Source organism: Symphalangus syndactylus, chromosome 18, assembly GCF_028878055.3.
Source record: "Symphalangus syndactylus isolate Jambi chromosome 18, NHGRI_mSymSyn1-v2.1_pri, whole genome shotgun sequence".
NCBI lineage: Eukaryota > Metazoa > Chordata > Mammalia > Primates > Hylobatidae > Symphalangus > Symphalangus syndactylus.
The window spans coordinates 11,359,122-11,380,202 of record NC_072440.2 but is presented as its reverse complement, the minus strand read 5'-3'; the positions used below and the strand labels follow the sequence as shown (position 1 = coordinate 11,380,202).

The window sequence follows — 21,081 nt, the reverse complement described above, 5'->3', positions numbered from 1 at the left end:
AGGCATACACCACCAAGCTCAGCTAATTTTTGTATTTTTTAGTAGACATGGGTTTTTACCATGTTGGCCAGGCTGGTCTTGAACTCCTGACCTCATGATCCACCCGCCTCGGCCTCCCAAAGTGCAGTGCCATGAGCCACTGAGCCCTGGCCTTTTTTTTTTTTTTTTTTTTTTTTTTTGAGACAGAGTCTCACTCTTTCGCCCGTGCTGGAGTGCAATGGTGCAATCTTGGCTCACTGCAACCTCCACCCCTCCGGGATCAGGTGATTCTCCTGCCTCAGCCTCCCCAACAGTATAATCTTTAAGCACATTTCAGAGGTTTCTGCGCGGCTCTGGCTATCATCTGGCTACTCTGTCGTGACCCTTCAATCCATGCCCGTGCCATCCAAAAACCTCACTGGGGCTGTGACCTGAAAAGCCAGTGTCTGTGCCTGCCCTGGCTCGGAGGACCTCCTGGTTGGCGACTCTGCTCCTGGGTCAGTCTCCCACTGCTCCTTCCACCTCCTGCCAATCCCTGACTCCAGGTCTTCTGCCTGAGCTCGGGCCTGGCCCTCCTTCCGGACTGTGTGTCCACTGGCCCCACCTACAGCTGTGCTCAGGGGTGCCTACCAAAGGCCCCTGGATCTGGCAGGACTCACTCCTGCCTGACGGTGGAAGGACGGGTGCTTCCAGGGTCAGGTCCCACTGCCTCTTCCCTCACACTCTGAGCTCTAGTCTTGCCGTGCGGTTTGGACTTGCCTTTCACTGGACAGGCCACGCCTCCATCTCTGTGCCTTTGTGTGAGTTGCTTCCTGCATCGCGTGGGCCTTCCTAGCACCCCATCTGCCACCAGGAATACCTGCCTATCCATCTGGAACCAGCTGGCATCTCCTGCTCTCAACTGCTCCCCGAGCTGAGCAGGCAATGCCACCTGCACTTCAGATGCTCCTTGTGGAGGCACATGTCACACCTATGAGAATTGTCCCCAGCACTGGGAAGACCCTGGGGACGGGGCTGTGCTGACTGTCTTCTCTCATCCAGGGCTCCAGTGCAGGGGATGGCACTTAGTTCTGCTCCATCCTTTGGATTCGGAGCAACTGAAAGAATGACTATCTTATCTCATATTTCCCACGGTAAAACATTTTTTATTACACAAAATACAAAAAGAAGTACTTTTGCTTCCAAATATGATGGAATAAAAGTGACTGAATATTCCCTCCCACCCAAAACTACCAAAAAATGGGCCAAATACCTGAAACAATGGTTTGAAAGATAGTGAATATCAGGCAATGAAGGACAGTGATTCCTCAAAGATGGAGAACAAACGAGGCTGCCCTAACTGACTTCCTGGAAAAAGGTCCCAGACTATGGTGCAGGGAGAAGGAAACCAGGTGAGGCCTGCTGGACTCTGTGCTGAAGAGAGAAAGCTGGGAGTGTAACAAGGCAAAGATGGCTGGCACTCACCCACAGGGGACCCCATAAGTGAAATCTGTCTGGAGAGAGGACTGTGGAGTCCTGCATGGGACCCCCTTAAAGTATTCAGGTGAGAACTCCTCAGTGCATGCATGTGAAAAACCGCCCCAGGCCAGAGAAAGAAGCAGCCAGAAGAATTAGGTGTATTAGTCCCAATTGTTCACACAGGTCCCGGAGCAGTGCCTGTTCCCTTTAATGAGAAGATAAAGTGTCAACGTTCATGAGGCCGTGGGTAGAGCATCTACAATGTGGGGAATAATTAGCCCTACACCCCATAATGCTCTGCTCCCCCGTGAAAAATCTGAAAAAGTAAGACCCAAAACGATCAAACTGCTTTCAAGTAAATTAACTGCAAGCAAGAGCATAACTCAAGAATATTCACATAAATTTTAAAATATCCAGCGTTCGACAAGCAAAACGCACATTGTCTGAAGTCCAATCAAAAATCACTAAGAATGCCATAAAGCAGGAAATTTCAACACCCGAGAAGATAAATCAATCAATTGAGACCAACCCAGGACTGACACAGATGTTAGAATTAGCAGAAAAGGCATTTTTAAAGTTATGGAAATGGTAATCCATATGTTCACAAAGCCAAGTAGAGAAATGGAACATATAAAAAGACATACATTGAAATTTTAGAAATAAAAAGTATAAGGTCTGAGTTGAAAACTACACTCTTGGGATTAATGGCAGATTATAAACTGCAGAAGTAAAGGTTAATGGATTTAAAGATATAGCAATATAAACTATTCAAAAGGAAAGAGAGAGGGAAATAATCTTAAAAATAAACAGTGCAGGCCGGGCGCGGTGGCTCACGCTTGTAATCCCAGCACTTTGGGAGGCCGAGGCGGGCGGATCACGAGGTCAGGAGATCGAGACCACGGTGAAACTCCGTCTCTACTAAAAATACAGAAAAAATTAGCCGGGCGTGGTGGCGGGCGCCTGTAGTCTCAGCTACTCGGAGAGGCTGAGGCAGGAGAATGGCGTGAACCCGGGAGGCGGAGCTTGCAGTGAGCCGAGATGGCGCCACTGCACTCCAGCCTGGGCGAGACTCCATCTCAAAAAAAAAAAAGAAAAAAAATAAATAAATAAACAGTGCATTGTTAAGCTATGAGATAGCTTCAGATGATGTGTAATGGGACTCACTAGGGTGGAAACAGAAAAAAATAGAAGAAATAATGGCTGAAATATTTCCAAATGAAGAAAATTATGAATGCACAGATCCAACAAACTCAAAGAATCCCAAATGCAAGAAGCATGAAGAAACCTGCACCAAAACACATTATAATCAATTTTCTGAAACCACCAATAAAGAGAAAAATCTGTCTGTGCTTGGCTTATTTCACTTATTTTCCTCTAAGTTCACCCATATTGTTTCAAATGACAGGATTTCTTTTTTTTAATGTCTGAATAGTATTACATTGTGTATGTACCATATTTTCTTTATCCATCCATCTGTTGATGGACACAAGTTAATTCCTTATCTTGGCTGTTGTGAACAATGCTGTAACGAACATGCAAGTGCAGACAGCTCTTTTTTTTCTTTTTTATTTTTTTTTTTTGAGACAGAGTCTTGCTCTTCTTGCCCAGGCTGGACTGCAACGGCACGATCTCGGCTCGCTGCAACCTCCACCTCCTGGATTCAAGTGATTCTCCTGCCTCAGCCTCCTGAGTAGCTTGGATTATAAGTGACTGCCACCATGTCTGGCTAATTTTTTGTATTTTCAGTAGAGACAGGGTTTTGCCACGTTGGCCACACTGGTCTTGAACTTCTGACCTCGTGATCTGCCTGCCTCGGCCTCCCAAACTGCTGGGATTACAGGCATGAGCCACTGGGCCCAGCCAGATATCTCTTTTATATGCTGACTTAATTTCTTTCAGATATATATCCAGTAGAAGGATTGCTATCATTACTGTCATATGGTAGTTCTATTCTGAATTTTTTTGAGGAACGTCCATGCTCTTTTCTACAGTGGCTATATTAATTTACATTCTTGCCAAGAGTGTGCAGGGTTCCCTTTTTTTACACATCCCTGTCGACACTATTATCTTTCATCTTTTTTGTAATAGTCATTTTAAGAGGTGTGAGTGTAGTAGTCTCTTCTCACGCTGTTATAAACATATACCTGGGACTGGGTAATTTATAAAGAAAAGAGGTTTAATTGGCTCATGATTCCACAGGCTCTATGAAAGCATGGCTAGGGAGGCCTCAGGAAACTTACAATCATGGTGGAAGGTGAGGGGGGCAAGCACGTCTTATGTGGCCACAGCAGGAGGAAGGTGGTTGCTACACACTTTTAAGCAACCAGATCTCATGAGAACTCACTCACTATCATGAGAACAGCAAGAAGGAAATCCGCCCCCATGATCCAATCACCTCCCACCAGGTCCCTCCTCCAAAATGGGGAATTACAATTTCACATGAGATTTACGTGGGGACACAAATCCAAACCATAGTGGTGAGATAACATCTCCATGGGATTTTAATTTGCATTTCCCTGATGATTCGTGATTCTGGGCATTTCTTCATATGTCTGTTGGCCATTTAGGTGTCTTCTTTAAATGCTGATTCAGGTCCTTTCCCCATTTCTGAACTGGGTCACTTGTTTTCTTGTTACTGAGTTGTTTGAGTTTCTTATATGTTTTGTATATTAACTCCTTATAAGATGTATGGTTGTAAACATTTTCTCCCCTTTTGTAAGTTGTCTCTTCACTGTGTTGTTTCTTTTCACATGATCTTGCTTATATGTGGAATTTTAAAAAGTTGACTGCTTAGAAATAGAAATTAGAATAGGGGTAGTGGAGAGTTGGGGGACAGAAGTGTTGGAGACATGATGGTCAAACGGAATGGTGAATACCAGGGGTGATTGAGGGTTAGAAGATAGAGGGGTTGGGAAGATGACGGTCAAAGGATACAAAATTTGGCTAGTAAAAAAGGAACAAGTTCAAGGTATCTATTGTATAACATGGTAACTATAGTTAAGAACAATATATCATATTCTCGAAAAATGGTAACACAGTAGATTTTAAGTGTTCTCATCACAAAAATGATAATTTTGTGAGGTAATGCACATTATTAGCTCAATTTAGTCATTCCACTATGTATAAATATTTGAAAACATGTTGTTTCTCACATGTCAAAACATGTTAATTTTTGTCAATTAAAAAAATTAGGAATCAGAAAAAGAAAAAAGCACACCTTAGAAGCAGCCAGATACAAACGATATGACATTCTGAGGAACAAATGCAAGAAAAACAGCAGATTTCTCATTGAAAACAATACAAGAGAGAAGACAGTGGCACAATGTCAATAAAGTACTGAAACAAATCACCTGCCAACTTAGCATTCTATGCCTAGAAAAAATATCTTTCAAAATGAAGGCAAAATAAACATTTTTGAGAGATTCAGAAAATGAAGGAATTAATTACAAGCAGACCTGTTTTGCAAAAAATGTTAAAAGAAGTCCTTCAAGTAGAAGGAAACTAATACAGGTAGAAAAATGGATCTAATCCAAATCATAAGGATACAAAAAAATAGAAACTATATGGGTTACTGATACTATAAGTAAAGTGACAAAATAATATACCTTCAAAATGGCACAGTAAAGCTACATATGAGAAGCAAACACTAGTATAATAAAGCAAAGAGTTATAGATAAGTCAAAAAGAAAACACAAAATTTAATCATAAAAATATTCAATTAATACATAGAAGCCAGAATAAGCAGGAAAAGAAAGAACAGGTTGCATAAATATAAAATATTTGACAATGTGGTAGACTTAAATCTAAGCAAAGAAATAATCACATTAAATGTAAATTTTCTGAATATTCCACTATGATGCAGAGATTGTGAGACTGGATGAAGAATCAAGACTCAACTTGTTTCCTCAAAGCTGACCACAAAAATAAGGACATAAATATTTTAAATGGAAAAATATGGAAAAACATATGCTGTATTATTGGTGTGAATATATCAATTTCAGACTAAGTAGACTTCTTACAGTGATCAATAGGATCATTTTATAATGATAGAAAAATCTACTCCTCAAGAGGGCACAGTAACCCTAAATGGTCTCGCACTTAATAACATAATTTCAAAATATTTCAAGCAAAAACTGATTAACCGCAAAAAATGGACAAATCCACAATTACAGTCAAATATGTCGAATCTTTCTCAATAATTGGCAGTCACTGAGGAAACAGATGATTTGAATGACACTATCAATTGACTTGATGGAATAGTGATTTAGAAAACATCTCACCAAACAAGAGCAGTGTTTTTATTCTTCCTAAGTGCATATGATACATTTCCCATATAGACCATATTCGGGGCATAAAACTAGTATCAGATTATTTCAAAGAATTCAAGTCACACCAAGTATGTTATTTGCCAACATAAAATTAAATTAGAAATAAATAACAGAAAATCTCTGGAAAATACTCTAAATGTTTAAAGACTACCACACTTCTAAATAATTTATGGGTCAAAATAAATCAAAAGAAAAATAAGAAAGTATTTTAAACTGAATGGAAATAAAAATACAACTAAAGTAGTAATGTGAGTGGAGAGATATGATGATCTTAGAAAAGACATTTAGAAATTTTAATACCCATTTCTGATAAAAGATCTCTAAAAACTAGGCATGAAAAGGAATTTTTCCAACCCTAAAGGGCAGCTGTGCAAAATCTTCAGCTAACATCATGTTTAATGGTGGAAGACTGAAAGTTTTATTGCTAAGATAAGAAATACGACAATGATATCTCTTCTCACTGTTAATATCATTATTATGCTTGTAGTGCTGGCCCATGCACTGAGACAAGAAAATGAAATGAAAATCATCCAGATTGGAAAGAAAAAAATGAAACTCTTAATTCACAGGTGTTGGAATTGTTTATGTAGAAAATTTGATGGAATCAATAAAAAACAATGATAGGTCTAATATCTGAGTTTATCAAGGTTGTAGAATACAAGAGTATGAAAAATCAAATGTAGAAGTGGGCTTATTCATGGGAATTGACAAACGGATTCTAAAATTCATATGAAAATGCAAATAATCTAGAAGCACCAAAAAACCTCTTTACATAGAAAACAATGGAGTACTAACACTAACCGATTTCGTGACTTACTATAAAGCTCTAGTAATCAAGACAGTGTGCATAAAGTTAGATAAATAGATCAATGGTACAGAATAGAGAGTCCAGAAATAGACACAAGCAAATATTGGCAACTGATTACTGACAAAGAGGCAGAAGCAATTCAGTGGAGAAAGAATAATATTTCAAACAAATTATGCTAAGACAAATGAAAATTTATATGCAAAAAATTAAACTTGTGTCTACAGCTCACATTACAAACATTTGCTCAAGATGAGTCACAGATCTAACTGTAAACCCTAAAACTATGAGACTTATAAAAGTAAATATACCTTAAAATTTTATGTCCTTGGGCCAGGCATAGATTTCTTAAATATGACACTAAAAGATGCAATCCACAGAAGAAGAAATTGATAAACTGGAATTTATCAAAATAAAAAACTTATGCTTTTTAAATGACAGTTAGGAGAATGACATGACAAGCCATAGATTGGGAAAAATATTTGCAAATTATCTGTCTCATAAAGACTTGTGTCTAGAATATATAAAGAAATCTCAGAAATCAAGAAAATTGAAAACTGTAAGTACTTCACCATAGAAGATGCATATAAACACATGAAATAATTCTTAATATGATTAGTCATTAGAGAAAAGCAAATTAATGCCATATGAGATACTACTTCTTACCCTTTAGGATGACTATAATCAGAAAGACCCACCATGCCAGGACACGGCCAAAATGCAGAGGAAGTAGAACCCTCATGTGGCCGGCGCACGTGTCAAATGGTCCCATCACAATGGAAAGCAGTTTGGCAGTTCGGTAAGAAGTGAAATGTATGCCTATCATCTGATCCAGCCATTCAACCCTTTGCTATTTATCCACAAAAAAAGAAAGTACCTGCTCTTACAAATATTTGTGCATGAATGTTCACAGCAGTTTATTTGTAATAGTATAAAGAGTAAACAGGCCAGGCGCGGTGGCTCACGCCTGCAACCCCAGCACTTTGGGAGGTCGAGGCGGGCGGATCATGAGGTCAGGAGATCGAGACCATCCTGGCTAACACGGTGAAACAGCGTCTCTACCAAAAATACAAAAAAATTAGCCGGGCGTGGTGGCAGGCACCTGTAGTCCCAGCTGCTTGAAAGGCTGTGGCAGGAGAATGGCGTGAACCTCGGAGGCGGAGCTTTCAGTGAGCCGAGATCGTGCCACTGCACTCCATCCTGGGCGACAGAGTGAGACTCCATCTCAAAAAAAAAAAAAAAAAAAAAAAAAAAAGAGGAAAAAGAGTAAACAACCCAAATGTCCATCACAGGTAAGTACATGGACACCTGGTGTATCCATGTGATGGTAAGGGATCAGCAATAGAAAGGAATGAACTATCTGTGATACATGCAGTCACGTGGATGCATCTCAAACTGATTATGCTGAGTCACCCAAGTCAGAAAAAAAAAAGCATATAAAGCATATACTGGATAATTCCATTTTTTATAATCTTACAGAAAATACTAACCTATGTATAATGATAGAATCCATAGTTTCCTGGGATGGAGGACTGACAAGGGGCCAAAGGACACCTGCAGGTGACGGCATGGATGTATTAATTATCTTGACGGTGGTGATGTTTCCACCGGTATCTGCATATGTCAAAACTTACCATATTGTCCATTTTAAATACATGCAGTTTGTTGTATGCCAATTACACCTCCTATGATGGCTAGTTTCATGAGTCAACTTGGCTAGGCCACAGCAACCAGTTGTTTGGTCAAACACTAGTCTAGATGTTAATGCGAAGGTATTTGTTAGATGTGCTTAACATTTAAATCAGTAGGCTTTGAGTAAAGCACATGACTCGCCATAATGGGGGTGGGTCTTGTCTAATCAGTTGAAGGCCTTAAGAGCAAACAGATGGAGATCTCCCACAGCAGAGTAAATTCTGCTTATAGAATCCTTCAGACTTGAGCTGCAATATCAACTCTTTCCTGGGTCTTCAGCTGTTGGCCTGCCCTGCAAGTTCCAGACCTGCGGGTCCCCACAATTCCATGAGCCAGATAGTCTCTCTCTCTCTCTCTCTCTCTACATATACAGTCATGTGCTGAATGATGATGTTTAGTCAACAATGAACCTCATATATGATGGCAGCCCCATAAGATTACAATACTGGCCAGGCATGGTGGCTCACACTTGTGATCCTAGCACTTTGGGAGGCCAAGGTGGGCGGATCACCTGAAGTCAGGAGTTTGAGACCAGCCTGGCCAACATGGCGAAACCCCGTCTCTACCAAAAAAACACAAAAATTATCCGGGTGTGGTGGCGGGTGCCTGTAGTCCCAACTACTCGGGAGGCTGAGGCAGGGAGAATTGCTTGAACCCGGGAGGTGGAGGTTGCAGTGAGCCGAGACTGCACCACTGTACTCCAGCCTGGGCGACAGGGCAAGACTCCACCTCAAAAAAAAAAAAGATTACAATACCATATTTTTCTGTACCTACCTTTTTCTATGTTTAGATAGATAAATATTATTGTGTTACAATCACCTACAGTACTCAGTACACACTGTACAGGTTTGTAGCTGAGGAGCAACAGCCTCAACCTACCATATTGCCTAGGTGTGTAGTAGGTGACACCATCTTGGTCTGGGTAAGTACCTACATCTATAATGTTCACACAACAAAGTCGCCTAACAACACATTTCTCAGAATATATTCCCACTGTTAAGTGATACATCACTGCACAGACACACACACACACACAGACACACACAGACACATACACAGCCTATTGGTTCTGTTTCCCTGAAGAACCCCTGTCCATACACCTCCGTGAAGCTGTTTAAAATACCGAAAGATGCGAAAGATGGGAACCTCCTAGCACATTCTCATGACAACATACTTAAACCTCCAAGAGGAAACATGGACACGTGACACATTCAACAAAGACAACTGAAAAAAAGATTGGTAATATGATTATAACAATATTGTTATATGATGATATTCTTGTTTCTATTTTTTTCTGTTTTAAATTCCCCCAAAATTAAAGGAATAGATCCCACAAATAAATTGAAAGAGTTCTTACTCATCAATAATAAAAGACAAACCCACTAGGAGAAAATTTGAAAAACAATGTAAACAGTTGATCTACAAAAGACATTCAAATGACATACATAAACATTGTTAATCCTTATTAGAGAAATGCAAATGAAAACAACAGTAAAATTTCTTCTTACGTGCAAAAGTGTCCAAGGTACTGGCGCCAGTGATGATACCTGGTGCCGACACGAACAGACTGAAGTGGGTCCTCTCACGCACTGTCCGTAGGGATGCAAATTAATATTAGTATTTTTGGAAATTAATTTGTCAATATGCAGCAAGGCCTCAAAATTATGTCCTTATTTCGACCTAACAATTCCAGCTCTGTAATTTTTTCTGTAAAAATAACCATAAATATAGAAAATGATTTCAGTAAAAGCGTGTTCATTTCTGAAGTGTTTTCCAAACACTAGAAATCGTCTAAATGTCCAAAAATCAAGGTTGATTGAATAAACGGCGGTATTTATGTGTTACAGAATTTCAGGCTGCCAGAAAACATAATGTTCTGGAAGAATAGATAATTCCGTGAAATAATATTCACTGTGTACTAAGAAAACTGTTTACAAAATATTTACTGGATGAACGTATATGTGAAAAAAGATGTGAAAGATATTAACAAAATGCTAAATGTGGTGAACTCAGCGTGGCAGAATTGAGGAACATTCTGTATTCCTTTTGCTTGTCTCTCCATTTTGTATTTTTTTAATGAATGTGATTTGGTGATGAGAGGCCGTGGGCACAGCCCTCAGGGCAGGTTCTCCGGAGCAGACTACCTGGGTCCCAACCTCAGCTCCCACGGCTGCCTAAAAATCCCAGGACAAATGCCTGCAGGCCTCCTTGCCCCAGGTTCCACGTCCTTAAATCCAGGTATCAACTGCCTCCTAGGGCTGTTATGAAGATTAAGTGAGTGAGTATATGGGGGAACTTGGACTAGTGCCTGGCCCTTACTATGGGATGTATCAGTACTACTTATTGTCATTACTAGACTGGATCAATAAAATGGATAATTATCGTTAAATCATGCATTCACGTTATTTACCAACTCTCTGCAAAGTACTGTTTTCAGGGCTGAGAATTCAGCAGCAAAGCGGCCTCTGTTCTCACAGGGCACACAGTCTGTGCCTGCTGGGCCTCGCCCCTCCTCCGTGTGCGTCTTTTGGCCTTTTGTGCTTCTCTTACCTGTGTGCTGCGGCTCTTCTCTCGGCCTGGAAGCTGCTGAGGAAGTACCTGAGCTCCCTAGTGTTCAAGTCTGTCCCCAGCAGCTGGCGGGGCCCATCTTAACGGCCATCCCTGCTACTTCCCTGATCTGCCTGCCTTCCTCCCTCTCCTTCCCTCCCCTCCCTCGTCCGTCCGTCCTTCCTTCCTTCCTTCCTTCCTTCCTTCCTTCCTTCCTTCCTTCCTTCCTTCCTTCCTTTCTTCCTTCCTGACAGGGTCTCCTCTGTCACCCAGACTGGAGTGCAATTATACAATCAGAGCTCACTGTAGACTCGAACTCATGGGCTCAAGCAATTCTCCCACCTCAACCTCCGGATCCCTTCCCTCCTGTCCCCTCCCCTTCCCTCCCCTCCCCGACTCCTCTCCCCTCCCCCCTCCCTCCCTCCCTTCCTTCCTGACACTATCACTCACGCCGGAGTAGTTATACAGTCAGAGCTCACTGCAGCCTCGAACTCATGGGCTCAAGCGATCCTCCCACCTCAACCTCTGAATCCTTTCCCTCTCCTCCCCTCCCCTCCCCTCCCCTCCCTCCCTCCCTCCCTCCCTCCTTCTCTTCCTTCCCCTTCCTTCCTTCCTTCTCCATAGGGTCTCCTCTATCACCCATGCCAGAGTACAGTTATACAGTCAGAGCTCACTGCAGCCTCGAACTCATGGGCTCAAGCGATCCTCCCACCTCAGCCTCCCAAGTAGCTGTGACTACAGGTGTGCACCACCATGCTGCCTAACTTTTTGATTTTTTGTAGAGATGGGGGTCTTGCTATGTTGCCCAGGCTGGTGTTGAATTCCTGGCCTCAAGCTACCCTCTCATCTTGGCCTGCCAAAGTGCTAGAATTATAGGCATGAACCACCACACCCAGCCATGCCCAGGTTCTCTAGCCAGAAGCCTGGGGAGTCACTTGGGACATCTCTGCCATGCCTACCACTCCGGAGTCCCCATAGCCTGTCAGTTCTACTTCCTGGATAGCTGCCAAGCCCCCCACATCCCTGCCTTGACAGCTGCTCCTGAGAAGCCAGCCACCCCGGCTCTCGCCTGGATCTTCCCAGCCACTGCCAAGCTGGCTCAACTCTCTCTGCCAACCTGGGTCCTCCCCCAGCTGTCAGAGTAACCTCTTGGTAAAATGTACGTGGGATATGTGTGTGGAAGGTGAAAGCCTGCAATTGTTTTCAGAGGGAGGCACAGATCCCCGGGAGAGCAGACACAGTAGCCCACTACAGCCCCCACCTTTCGCGACCTGCTGTTCAGAGACCTGTGTGCTTCCTTTAGGAGATAGCACTGGCCTTGCATAAAATACATTTTTCTGCCACTGTATCAGTGGGGACATCCTGACATCTCACCCTGTGAAAACATCCAGCTCCAAATTCAGTATCTCAGGGAGCCCTTGGTCAGTTGGGCACCCACAACCTAATGGCAAATAGAAAACACCCTCACCGCGGCAGGAGTGGAGAGAGAACAACCCGCCCCCGCCGACCACAACAGAACACAGCGAGCAGTGGGCTCACATCCCCAGGAGGACAGCGAGGCTGCCACCTGACTGCAGTACGTGCCTGGGTCCACACCCTGGTCAGCCGCCCCTCCTCTCTGGGTAACGCCCCTTTCTATTGCCCTCCTCGGCCACCCTGGGTGCCCCACCATGCAGGACGCCCCTTCTATGGGTCAGGCCTCTGAAGCAGTCCCAGGACTGGTGGCTTGGTGTGCGGTGAGAGCCGAGGACTCCCTCAGGGGTTACACAATTGCCATCCCCTGCGTTTTTGGGTGGGAGCTAAGGTGATGGTGTGATTATTTAATAGACTTATTTAGGTTTCAAAATCTAAACTCCTGTCAGTTCTGGCTAGTAATCAAAACCAGCCCATCAACAACAACAAAAAAATCGTCAATCCGTAGCATGTGTTGGGATCCAGAGCGGAGCTTTCTGTTCCCTAGCAACAGAATTCAGGCTGCGCTCACCCCCCATCCTCAATTTCCATCTTGGTCTCTCTCTCCAGGCCTCTGGAAACAAGGCCGGGATGGGGCTGGACCAGGAACCTGCCCTTGCCTTCGGGCTGCCCGGGGGTGGTGTCTTTGTAATTACCTCAAGGTTGCTGTCCCAGGGAGATCCCATCTCTTCAATCTGATCTCGGACCCCACACCTCCCCGCCGCCTCCCCACTCCTCAGGTCCCTCTACTTGTAACCTGGGGTGGAGAATTCACCTTTTGTAGCGTCACCATTTTCAGACTCTCCACCATGCTAGACTCCAAGTCATAAGCACCAAGGGCTCCCCTTCCATTCCCTTTTTCTGGAAATATTCAGCATGTAATGAACCAGGCACTGCTCTCCCATAGCCCAACGTTCCCCGCCATAGCCCTAATGTTGCGGCCACGAAAACCTCAGTGTCTGAGTTCCTGGATACAGCAGGCCGGGTACCACACTGCATCCCTTCTCCTCTGCTTGGGAGCCCTCCCCAGCCACCCCGCTGTCACCACAGCCCCTGTCCTTTGGCAGGAAGGCTCCAGTATACCCTCCCCAAATCAAGGTAGACTGCATCTCTCTTCAAACCGTATTTTTTAAACAAAGAAAATTACTCTAAACCAAATTATTGAGAGGGCAACCAGCATTGCAAAAATGAATTAGGATGCGATAGAAACATCAATCAGAGTATTTCGGGGGTAAATATTGCTTCGGAAACTTTCACTCCAAGCATGTGTGTGCATGTGTGTTAAAGCACGTGTGTGCATGTATGTGCATGTGTGCGGAGTGTGTTCACGTGTGTTCACGTGCGTGTGTGTGTTCGTGTGAGTATGTGCATATATGTGTGCATGTGTGTGTGTGTTTGTCCTAAGGATGGATCAAAAAGGCCTGGAAACCAGTCTCCTGGAACCCTTCCCTGGCACACACCTTGCTGCACTCTCGAGCATGATTTTAGGGTAAACGCTCCTTTCTTGTGCTCCAAGAGTGCTCTCCTCTCCCTCCCATCGTGACGCTTGCCACACTGCACTGGAATTGTTTGTTTCCTTGTCTGTTTCTCAAACTGACTGTCACTTTCCAGGGGGACAGAAAATCTATGTCTTGTTGGCTTCCCCAGTCCCAGTGCCTGGCCCAAGTAGGTGCTCAATAAACAGAGGTTGAATGAAGGAATGTCTGGCACAAGAGTTTGGGATGGACAGGATGAATTGGAATCTGTAACATTTTAAAAACCACATCCTTTTTAGCAGGAAAAAAGGCTTCAATGAAAGGAATGAAATTGTAAGGGTGGAGACCTGGGCATCAATGGTTGACTCCACAGAATCTCATTGAGGGACCCCCTCCCTGCCAGGGTCCCATGCCTACCCTGCACATCCAGAGGCAAGGGGTGCGTCCCTCATGGCCACCCCAAAGTTGTCAGGAGCACCAACATCTGCAGAATCACCTCCCTGCCAGGAAAGAGAGCGGGGAGAAGCTGCAGTTGAGAAGATACTGAACAGGAAAGTCAGTGTTTTAATTAAACAGGATTGAAAATTGATGGGAGAAAATAAGCATGGACACAACCATATTAACACAAGAATCCCGTCAGAGCCCCTGGCAAGGAAGCTTCAGTGCACATCAACCCCTGGGACGGGGGTTAGAGGACTCGCAGTGAGGGGCTGCCTTCCTTTGCTCAATTTCTCCTAAAGTGTTGTGTGTGTGTGGATGACAGAGTATGTGTGTGTGTGTGTGTGTGTGAGAGTGTGTGTGTGTGTGTGAGAGAGAGAGAGAGATTCAAGGAAAATACATGTGTGTGTGTGGTGCAGTGTGTGCATTGGGGCATGAATGCTTGCATGCATGAGTTGTGGGTGAGTGTAGGGCTGGGGACAGTCCACATCCCTTCACCTCCCTGGACCAGGCCTCAAGATGAAGGGATGATGCTTCTTCTCCCTGGTTGCTCAATCTGACTTGCAGGCCCTCTACTGGCTCCCCAGAAAAGGGTCTCCAGTTCCAAAAGAATCTCCTGGGGTGCTCAAGCCCCCAGCCCTATGCAGGATGGTGAAGATCTTGTGAGTTCCAGAGGAGGGGTTCTATTAGCCGTGTGCACGAACCTGCAGGAAGGGAGAGCTTGGGGTGGTGCTGTGGCAGGTACCGGCAGGGGCCAGAGCTTCTCCAGGCAGCAGGGCCATCTGGACATCCTGGACTGGGGAGCGTATCTCCTGGGCTGTAGAGGGAGGTGCAGAGGGGACATGACTAGGAGGGTTGGAGACGGGGAAAGTGTCCTTGTGTCCTTACAGGGCTCATTTTCCCCATCCTTAGCTTGTTATAGGAGTGAACCCGTCTTGCAGATGCTCATTGACTATGCAGGTAAAATAGATTGTGATCATTGTCATCCTGCTCAGAAAACCCACCTGGATAGGGCCAGTCCTGGGACTGGGAGCCCGGAGACGCCACCGAGAGCTGGTCCTGCAGGGACTCCAAGGAGATGAACCAGGAGATGGCTCAGCAAGGACGGGGCAGTGGCAGAGGTGCCCGAGTAGAGTGATCCTGGGGCAGAGGGCTGAGGGAAAGTGCGTGCCTGTGCCTGGCCGTGCGGCCCCGGGTAGAGGAGGAGCCCTCAGGGGGCTGAGCTTCCGATGAAGGGTGACTCTGCTGGGGTCGGAGGCCGTGCTCCCAGTAGACTCAGGGACCCCACCGCACAAGCCCGATTTTGGGTAACAGGGCACACCTAGGGAACAGGCCCAGAGCACCCTCTCCTTGGAATAAAGTCCGGATGCAAGTCCCAGAACCCCCTTAGGAGGCGTCTGCCGCCCCCGCCCCCTCCCCAGCCTTCCAGGCCCTGGCTGCGGTGGATGGGCACACGGAAGGCCCGAGTGCACGAACTTCACCTGGCCCGGCCGTCCTCCCCGCGGGGGACCCAGGCTGCGGGCGCGCCAGGCCGTCTCTGTCGCCATCCAGAGGAGCGGCTCGGGCGCGGCGTCCCCTCTGCCAGTCCCGGGTCGGCGGCTGGAGCCCCCAGCGGCGGCGGGCGCGCGCCTCTCTCACGGATGCCGGGGCGCGCGCCTCTCTCACGGATGCCGGGGCGCGCGTAGCCGGGGCGCGCAGTGTCGCCCAGAGCGGGGCCGGCGTCCCCCGGGCGGGCCGGCGCGGGGTCGGCGGGCGCGGGCTCGAGCGCGGGCGGCGCGGGCGCGGCGCGGGGCGCGGTGGGCCGGGGCCCGGGCGCGGCGGCGGCGGCGGCGGCGGCGGCGGAGGATGGCGCGCGCGGGGCCCGCACGTGGAGGCCGGCGCGGGGGCGCGGGCAGGGCCGGCTGCTGAGACGCGCTGCTGCCCCCCGCGCGGGCGCCGCGGCTTCAATGGCGCCATCGCCTAGGACCGGCAGCCGGCAAGATGCGACCGCCCTGCCCAGCATGTCCTCAACTTTCTGGGCGTTCATGATCCTGGCCAGCCTGCTCATCGCCTACTGCAGTGAGTACCGCGCGGCCCCGGCCCCGGCACGGCCCTCTGGGCCCCGGACCCCCTCCTCCGGCCCCAGCAGGCGCCCCGCGGGCCTCCCGGAGTCGGCGCGGAGTTACGAGCGCCGGGCGCATGGTCCCCCGAGTCCCGGCCGGTCCAACGCTGCGCTGGGCGGGCGAGAGGGTCCACCCGGGTTCCAGGCACTCGAGCACTTCGGGGTCGGACGCCCCGGCCCGAGCCTCCCTTCTCTGACTCCCCGGCAGGGCCCGGGCTCCAGGCCCCGGGTGGCGCGGCCCGTCCCTGCCCGGCGGTCGGAGCCCAGCCAGCGGCTTCCCGGCCGAGATGCGCTCTCAGGAGGCAGCTGCAGGTCGCGGAGGGCGGGCGGCGCTGCCGGGGTGTCTGCGGAGCGCCCTCCCCTTGCCTCAGCCCGGGACAAGGGGGGAAGCGGCGGCCGAGCCCTGAGAGGAGCTCTTCAGGCAGGAGCCCCGCTTGGGCTCGGAGGAGCGGCTGGAGCTTCCGCTTTCCCGGGAAACGGGCTCGTCAGGCGCCTTCTGGAAAGAGAAGCGAAGTGAGGGATGGGATGCCCGGAGGGGGCTCGCCGCGGCCGCGGACGTTTCTCGGGTCGTGTCTGGTGACCGGCGGGACTGGCGCGGGCGCGGGCCGGGGTGGTGCGCGCCAGTGGGCGCCCGGGTGTGAGCTGGGGGCTGGGGTAGGGGGTGACGGCCGCGGGCTCCCGGTTGCCTGGGGTGAAGGGTGGGGGGGTGGCCTGTGCCCCTGCGCAGGCTCCAGGCGGGTGGAATGAGGGGTGGCTGGAGTCCCGGGTGCAGACTCCAGCCTCGGCGCTGGGGAGGGTGCTCAGCATCCCGGGGCACGTTCGCGGCTGGTGGGGTGAGTGGGGGCTGCTCAGCGTCCCGGGCACAGGCTGTGGCCCCGGATGGATGGCGCCGGCTGGTCGGCTTCGGCTCCGGGGTCTCCAGGCTTCTTGTCTTCAGCGGGAGAAAAGGACGGGTGCTGGGGAGCACCTGTCATGGAGAATTGCCATGGGCGCGGGAGGTGATGGAAAAATATGGATTCTTTACAAAAAAAAAAAAAAAAAAAAAAAAGGCCAGCACCGAACCTCCCTCCACAGACACCATCTCCTCCAGAGCCCCGGGCCTCCAAGCTCCCAGTCCGATCTGATCCTTCCGCTGTCGCCAAAATGAGAGCACAGTGGCCCAGGGAGACCCGGGCAGCCGCGGGATCCGTCTCCGGAGTCCTGGGACAGCCCAGCTCGCCAGGATCGCGAGGGAAACCCGGGGACCAGAGCAGGAATTTTCCTACTTGCTTCAGCGCGGTTATGCATTTCCCTAGAAATGCTGTGGCACCGAGCGGGGAGGGGTCGCCAAGCCTGGGGGTCTCAACCCGAGCTGCCCAGGCAGACGAGGCCACCGTGGGTGCGCCGGCGCCCATGGGAACTCACTGGCTGGCCGCCTGCAGAGAGCAGGGTCTAGGGGTTTGAGCGACATTTGTGCCTGCCCCCGAGTTTTCCGCGGCCGTCACGGGGCCTGCAGGGGTATGTGGGGGGATTCCCTAGAGGACCCCCAAGCAAGGCTTCCTAGGAGATGTAGAAAGGGTTAATGGCAGGTAAACTCTGTGCTGAAGAGGAGGCATTTGAATGCATTTCCTGGTGGCATCTCCGGAGAGGAGAGGAGAGGGAGAGGGGGCTCATTCAGCAGTGTTTGGGGAGGGGCCGTAGTGCCCTGAGCCCACTACAGGCTGCCCATCCCTGGTTGGCTGCTAGAACCCAGGACAACACCTCACCCTCAACCCCCAGCAGCTCAGCAGGTGTGGAAAAGAACAACAGCTAATTGTTGCTAAGTACTTGACACCAGGGCCCTGTGGCTTCAACACCACACTTCCTGAGCCCGCGAGGAGCGCGGTACACACTGTCTCAATACACGCAGCGTCAGCCCTCTCCCACCCTGCGCTGCATCCTGAATCCTAAGGTGTCAGCACGTTGTTCATCCGGACGGGCTCACACCTTCCTGAGACTGTCGCCTGCTCTGCTGAGTTGAGTCCTGGTGTCCCAGCACAGACATCTGAGCCTGCTGCTTAGACACGCTGAGGTTGGGAGATCTGGTTTCCACACTCATCCCTCCTCCTTAGGAGGCCTCCCCAGCGTTCTGGAAACAGCCCTTCACCAGGACAAGGACAATTGGTAAGAAGGTCTTACCAGAGTAGCAGAAATAATTAATAACAGAAGCTTGGGTGAAGCACATTTGTTATGGCTGTTTCCATCTCCATGTAATGGAATAATTGACAATAAGAGACACACCCCATTACACCGGAAATGTACTCAGAGAAATTAAAACATTTCACTAAAATACAAAATAGACATAATAATAATTTATAGCTTGGAACTGCAGTCCTAGAGAAAAAAAAAATCCCCCCCTTTTTTTAGAACCGATAAAGCAAATTAAATGCAAATTAAACAGCTCCTATGATTTTCATTCTTTCTTCCAATAGATCTGGGATGAAGAAGAATAGTTCGTATTCTTGTTTGTAAATTGTTTTTGTCATCAGTAAGGATTTTTATTACTCAAAATGTCTTTGTGTTATGAAGCAGATATATTTGTATCATATTAATTAGGGAAACTGATAAGTATCATACAGCGCTCAATTATCCTGCCTATTAAATCTGTGTGTTTCTCTGCAGCACATAAGGTGCTGGCTTCCTGGCACAGCTAAGAGGAAACTGGATTCTTTCTTGGCCTGGTTTTCTGTTGGGGGGATTCTACTGTTCTTGGCCCAGTGAGAGTCCGGCCTTCTTTCTTTCCCGTGTGCTGGGATCCATATATAAGGAGATGGGCTCCACCGTCTGGCTGGAGAAAGACCTGCAGTCCACCAATTAGGCTAGTTGCTATAGTGACACAGCCTTGTCACTTTCTCCTCCTGGGGAAGAATTGCCAGGAGATGCAAACAGGGGAAGGGGCCCCCGGGTGGCTCACTTTAAAATGCATGCTCGGTGGTCTGCGACCATCACGGTGACAGCAGGCTTGGTTTCTTCCACGGCCGGTGCTGCCCATGAGGGTTGTTGGATGGTTGGTAACGAGTTGACTTGCATGCCGATGAGCTTTGACGGGGAAGTTGAAGCTCTTCTCCGTTCTGGTCTGAGGAAACCTCTCTGGGTGTGGCTTAAAAAGGGTTGATATAGATTGTTTTCCCCTTAGCGTATTTGGAGTAGAGAAGTCTGTCTGCCTAGATGTGATTCTTGCCTACATGTGGAATGGGACCTCTTGACCCAGCTGGAGCTGATTGAGGGTGTTCTGTGCCCGCCGGTGAAGATGTGATCTTTCCACCCTGGCATCTAGGATAGAACAGCAGCAACGGAGAGAAGCAAATGATGACCTGGGGCAACTCCCTATGACACCTAAGCACCGACTCAGTCCTTGTGTGCAGTGTTGAAATCAAAGGTGAAGGACACGCTGCACTAGCCTCGATTCCATGTGCCCTATTCAGCGTGAGCAGGTGGATGGTGAGGACCCAGACTATATTTCAGCGTACCAGGGAGAGTGAGGAAGACAGACACATTCACTATGTGCTGGACATGGAAATGGCCAAATAAATCCCGTCAACATTGAGCTATACCTTCCAGTTAAATCTCATGTCCTCAGCTATAACTATGAGAAGGAATTACAAACAACTTTGGAATTGTTTTGAATCCATTAGAATCCTAACTGAGCGTAGGCACTCTGGTGTTGCATTTCCTTTATAAATACAATTTATTGCATATTTAGGAGCGATTAGAATATGTTACTTTCCTGCTGTTCAAATTTTGTTCTGGAGTTCTTGAAGAGGTAAAATGGAAAACCCTGGAGGCTTAATGAAGTGGTGCCGTTCAGAAGTTTATTTCTCATCTTTTTTGAAAAAATTCTCACTGTGGTTTTATTCGATGAATTTGGGGCACAAGAAGATGGGCTGTTTGTTTCTTTCAGCTCCATAAATATAAATTTTCAGCTCCATAAATATAAATTATCTGCCTCTCGGATTTCTTTTAGCCGACATCCATGCCCTAGGCTCAGTGAGGAAGAGGCAGGTTTGCCCCCTCACAGATTTTTCCCATGCAGGGACCCCTGGGGGAAGGGACTTCCGAGCGGCTCTAGACAGTACTCTGGAGAGCAGCATTGACTCCTGGCGATCCTGGCGGTGCCCCACTGTCTCCTCCCACCCTCCACCCCTGCTCTTTCACTGAGATAGGGCCAGAAGGGGGGTCTACACTCTCCCACTGTCCACACAGGTGTCTCTGCTGGACCTCCCTGAGGCCAGAGGACACTCGAACCCAAGAAGGGGGCTCCACCTGATGGGTCTGTTCCACACCAGGCTCCCCAGCTGAGTTCTGCCCCGGAGTTCTGAGCTCAGGATCTGCCACTCCACATGCTCGGAATGAAATATGTAGATCAACTTTTGTGGCATGAAGCATTTTCAGGTGACTTTTATGGGCGTAATTCTGGGAAAATGTTATGATAATGTGGCACTAGAAAAGGGAAGAAAAGCAAAACATTAAAATCCCCATTTCTTTATATAGCCTCGCATCTGCGCCGATTTAGAAGGGCTCATTTTTGCGTTAAAATGTGGCGCTCTGGAGTTAATGACCTCTACAGATTGCCACCTGTCACCCAGAGCACTGTCAGTGATGGTCCAGCCCCAGCGTTCAGGGTGGAGATGGACAAGGAGGACCAGAATGTGATCAGGTGGCCGGAGTGAGCACTGGGGTATGGAAAGCCCTGTAGATTGATGACTGTTTGTTAGAACTGTCACTGGGGCTGTCTCAGGGGCCTCTGTTGGTGCAGGTGCAGGGGGCCCATGGCGTCTGGTGTGTCTC

At 48.1% G+C, this 21,081-nt stretch overlaps 2 protein-coding genes across 12 annotated transcripts in view; one reads left to right on the top strand and one right to left on the bottom strand.

Annotated features, from left to right (window-relative positions):
- Window positions 1–3,592: 3,592 nt before the first annotated feature.
- On the bottom strand, window positions 3,593–15,924 carry LOC129467280 (uncharacterized). Of its 9 annotated transcripts, none has more exons than XR_010116877.1 (5): window positions 15,179–15,924; window positions 14,879–14,991; window positions 13,037–14,236; window positions 9,771–9,851; window positions 3,593–8,124 (listed from the first exon to the last, which is right to left on the bottom strand). XR_010116877.1 is itself a non-coding variant. In XM_055251649.2 (3 exons), the coding sequence occupies exons 1-3, from the start codon at window positions 15,719–15,721 to the stop codon at window positions 14,185–14,187; spliced, it is 708 nt and encodes a 235-aa protein (XP_055107624.2). In that variant the 5' UTR covers window positions 15,722–15,924; the 3' UTR covers window positions 13,037–14,184. The 9 variants fall into 9 exon arrangements, 2 of the variants coding, with proteins under 2 accessions (XP_055107624.2, XP_055107623.2); XR_010116875.1 differs by having other exon boundaries at window positions 3,593–9,851; window positions 13,037–13,122; window positions 14,154–14,236; XR_010116878.1 differs by having other exon boundaries at window positions 3,593–7,628; window positions 7,721–9,969; window positions 14,154–14,236.
- A 48-nt stretch (window positions 15,925–15,972) lies between these two features.
- TAFA5 (TAFA chemokine like family member 5) overlaps window positions 15,973–21,081 on the top strand; it is a 396,065-nt gene continuing 390,956 nt past the window's right edge. For 2 of the 3 annotated variants that reach the window (XR_010116879.1, XM_063622507.1), the window contains exon 1: window positions 16,033–16,232. Coding sequence is in view for 2 of the 3 variants with exons in the window: in XM_063622507.1 (XP_063478577.1) it covers window positions 16,121–16,232 (112 nt within the window). In the remaining variant the exon portion in view is untranslated. Of the gene's footprint in view, window positions 16,233–21,081 lie in introns of all 3 variants that reach the window. The other variant, XM_055251651.2, reaches the window with a different exon arrangement.

Bases quoted from the DNA above. Each gene is read 5' to 3' on its own strand.
- LOC129467280 (XM_055251648.2), bottom strand. From the start codon at position 15,721: ATGGCGACAGAGACGGCCTGGCGCGCCCGCAGCCTGGGTCCCCCGCGG. The intron at 14,992-15,178 runs GTGGGTTTTCTG...CTCCCTCTACAG, and splicing joins CCAGGACTGGCCCTATCCAG to CCCAGGAGATACGCTCCCCA.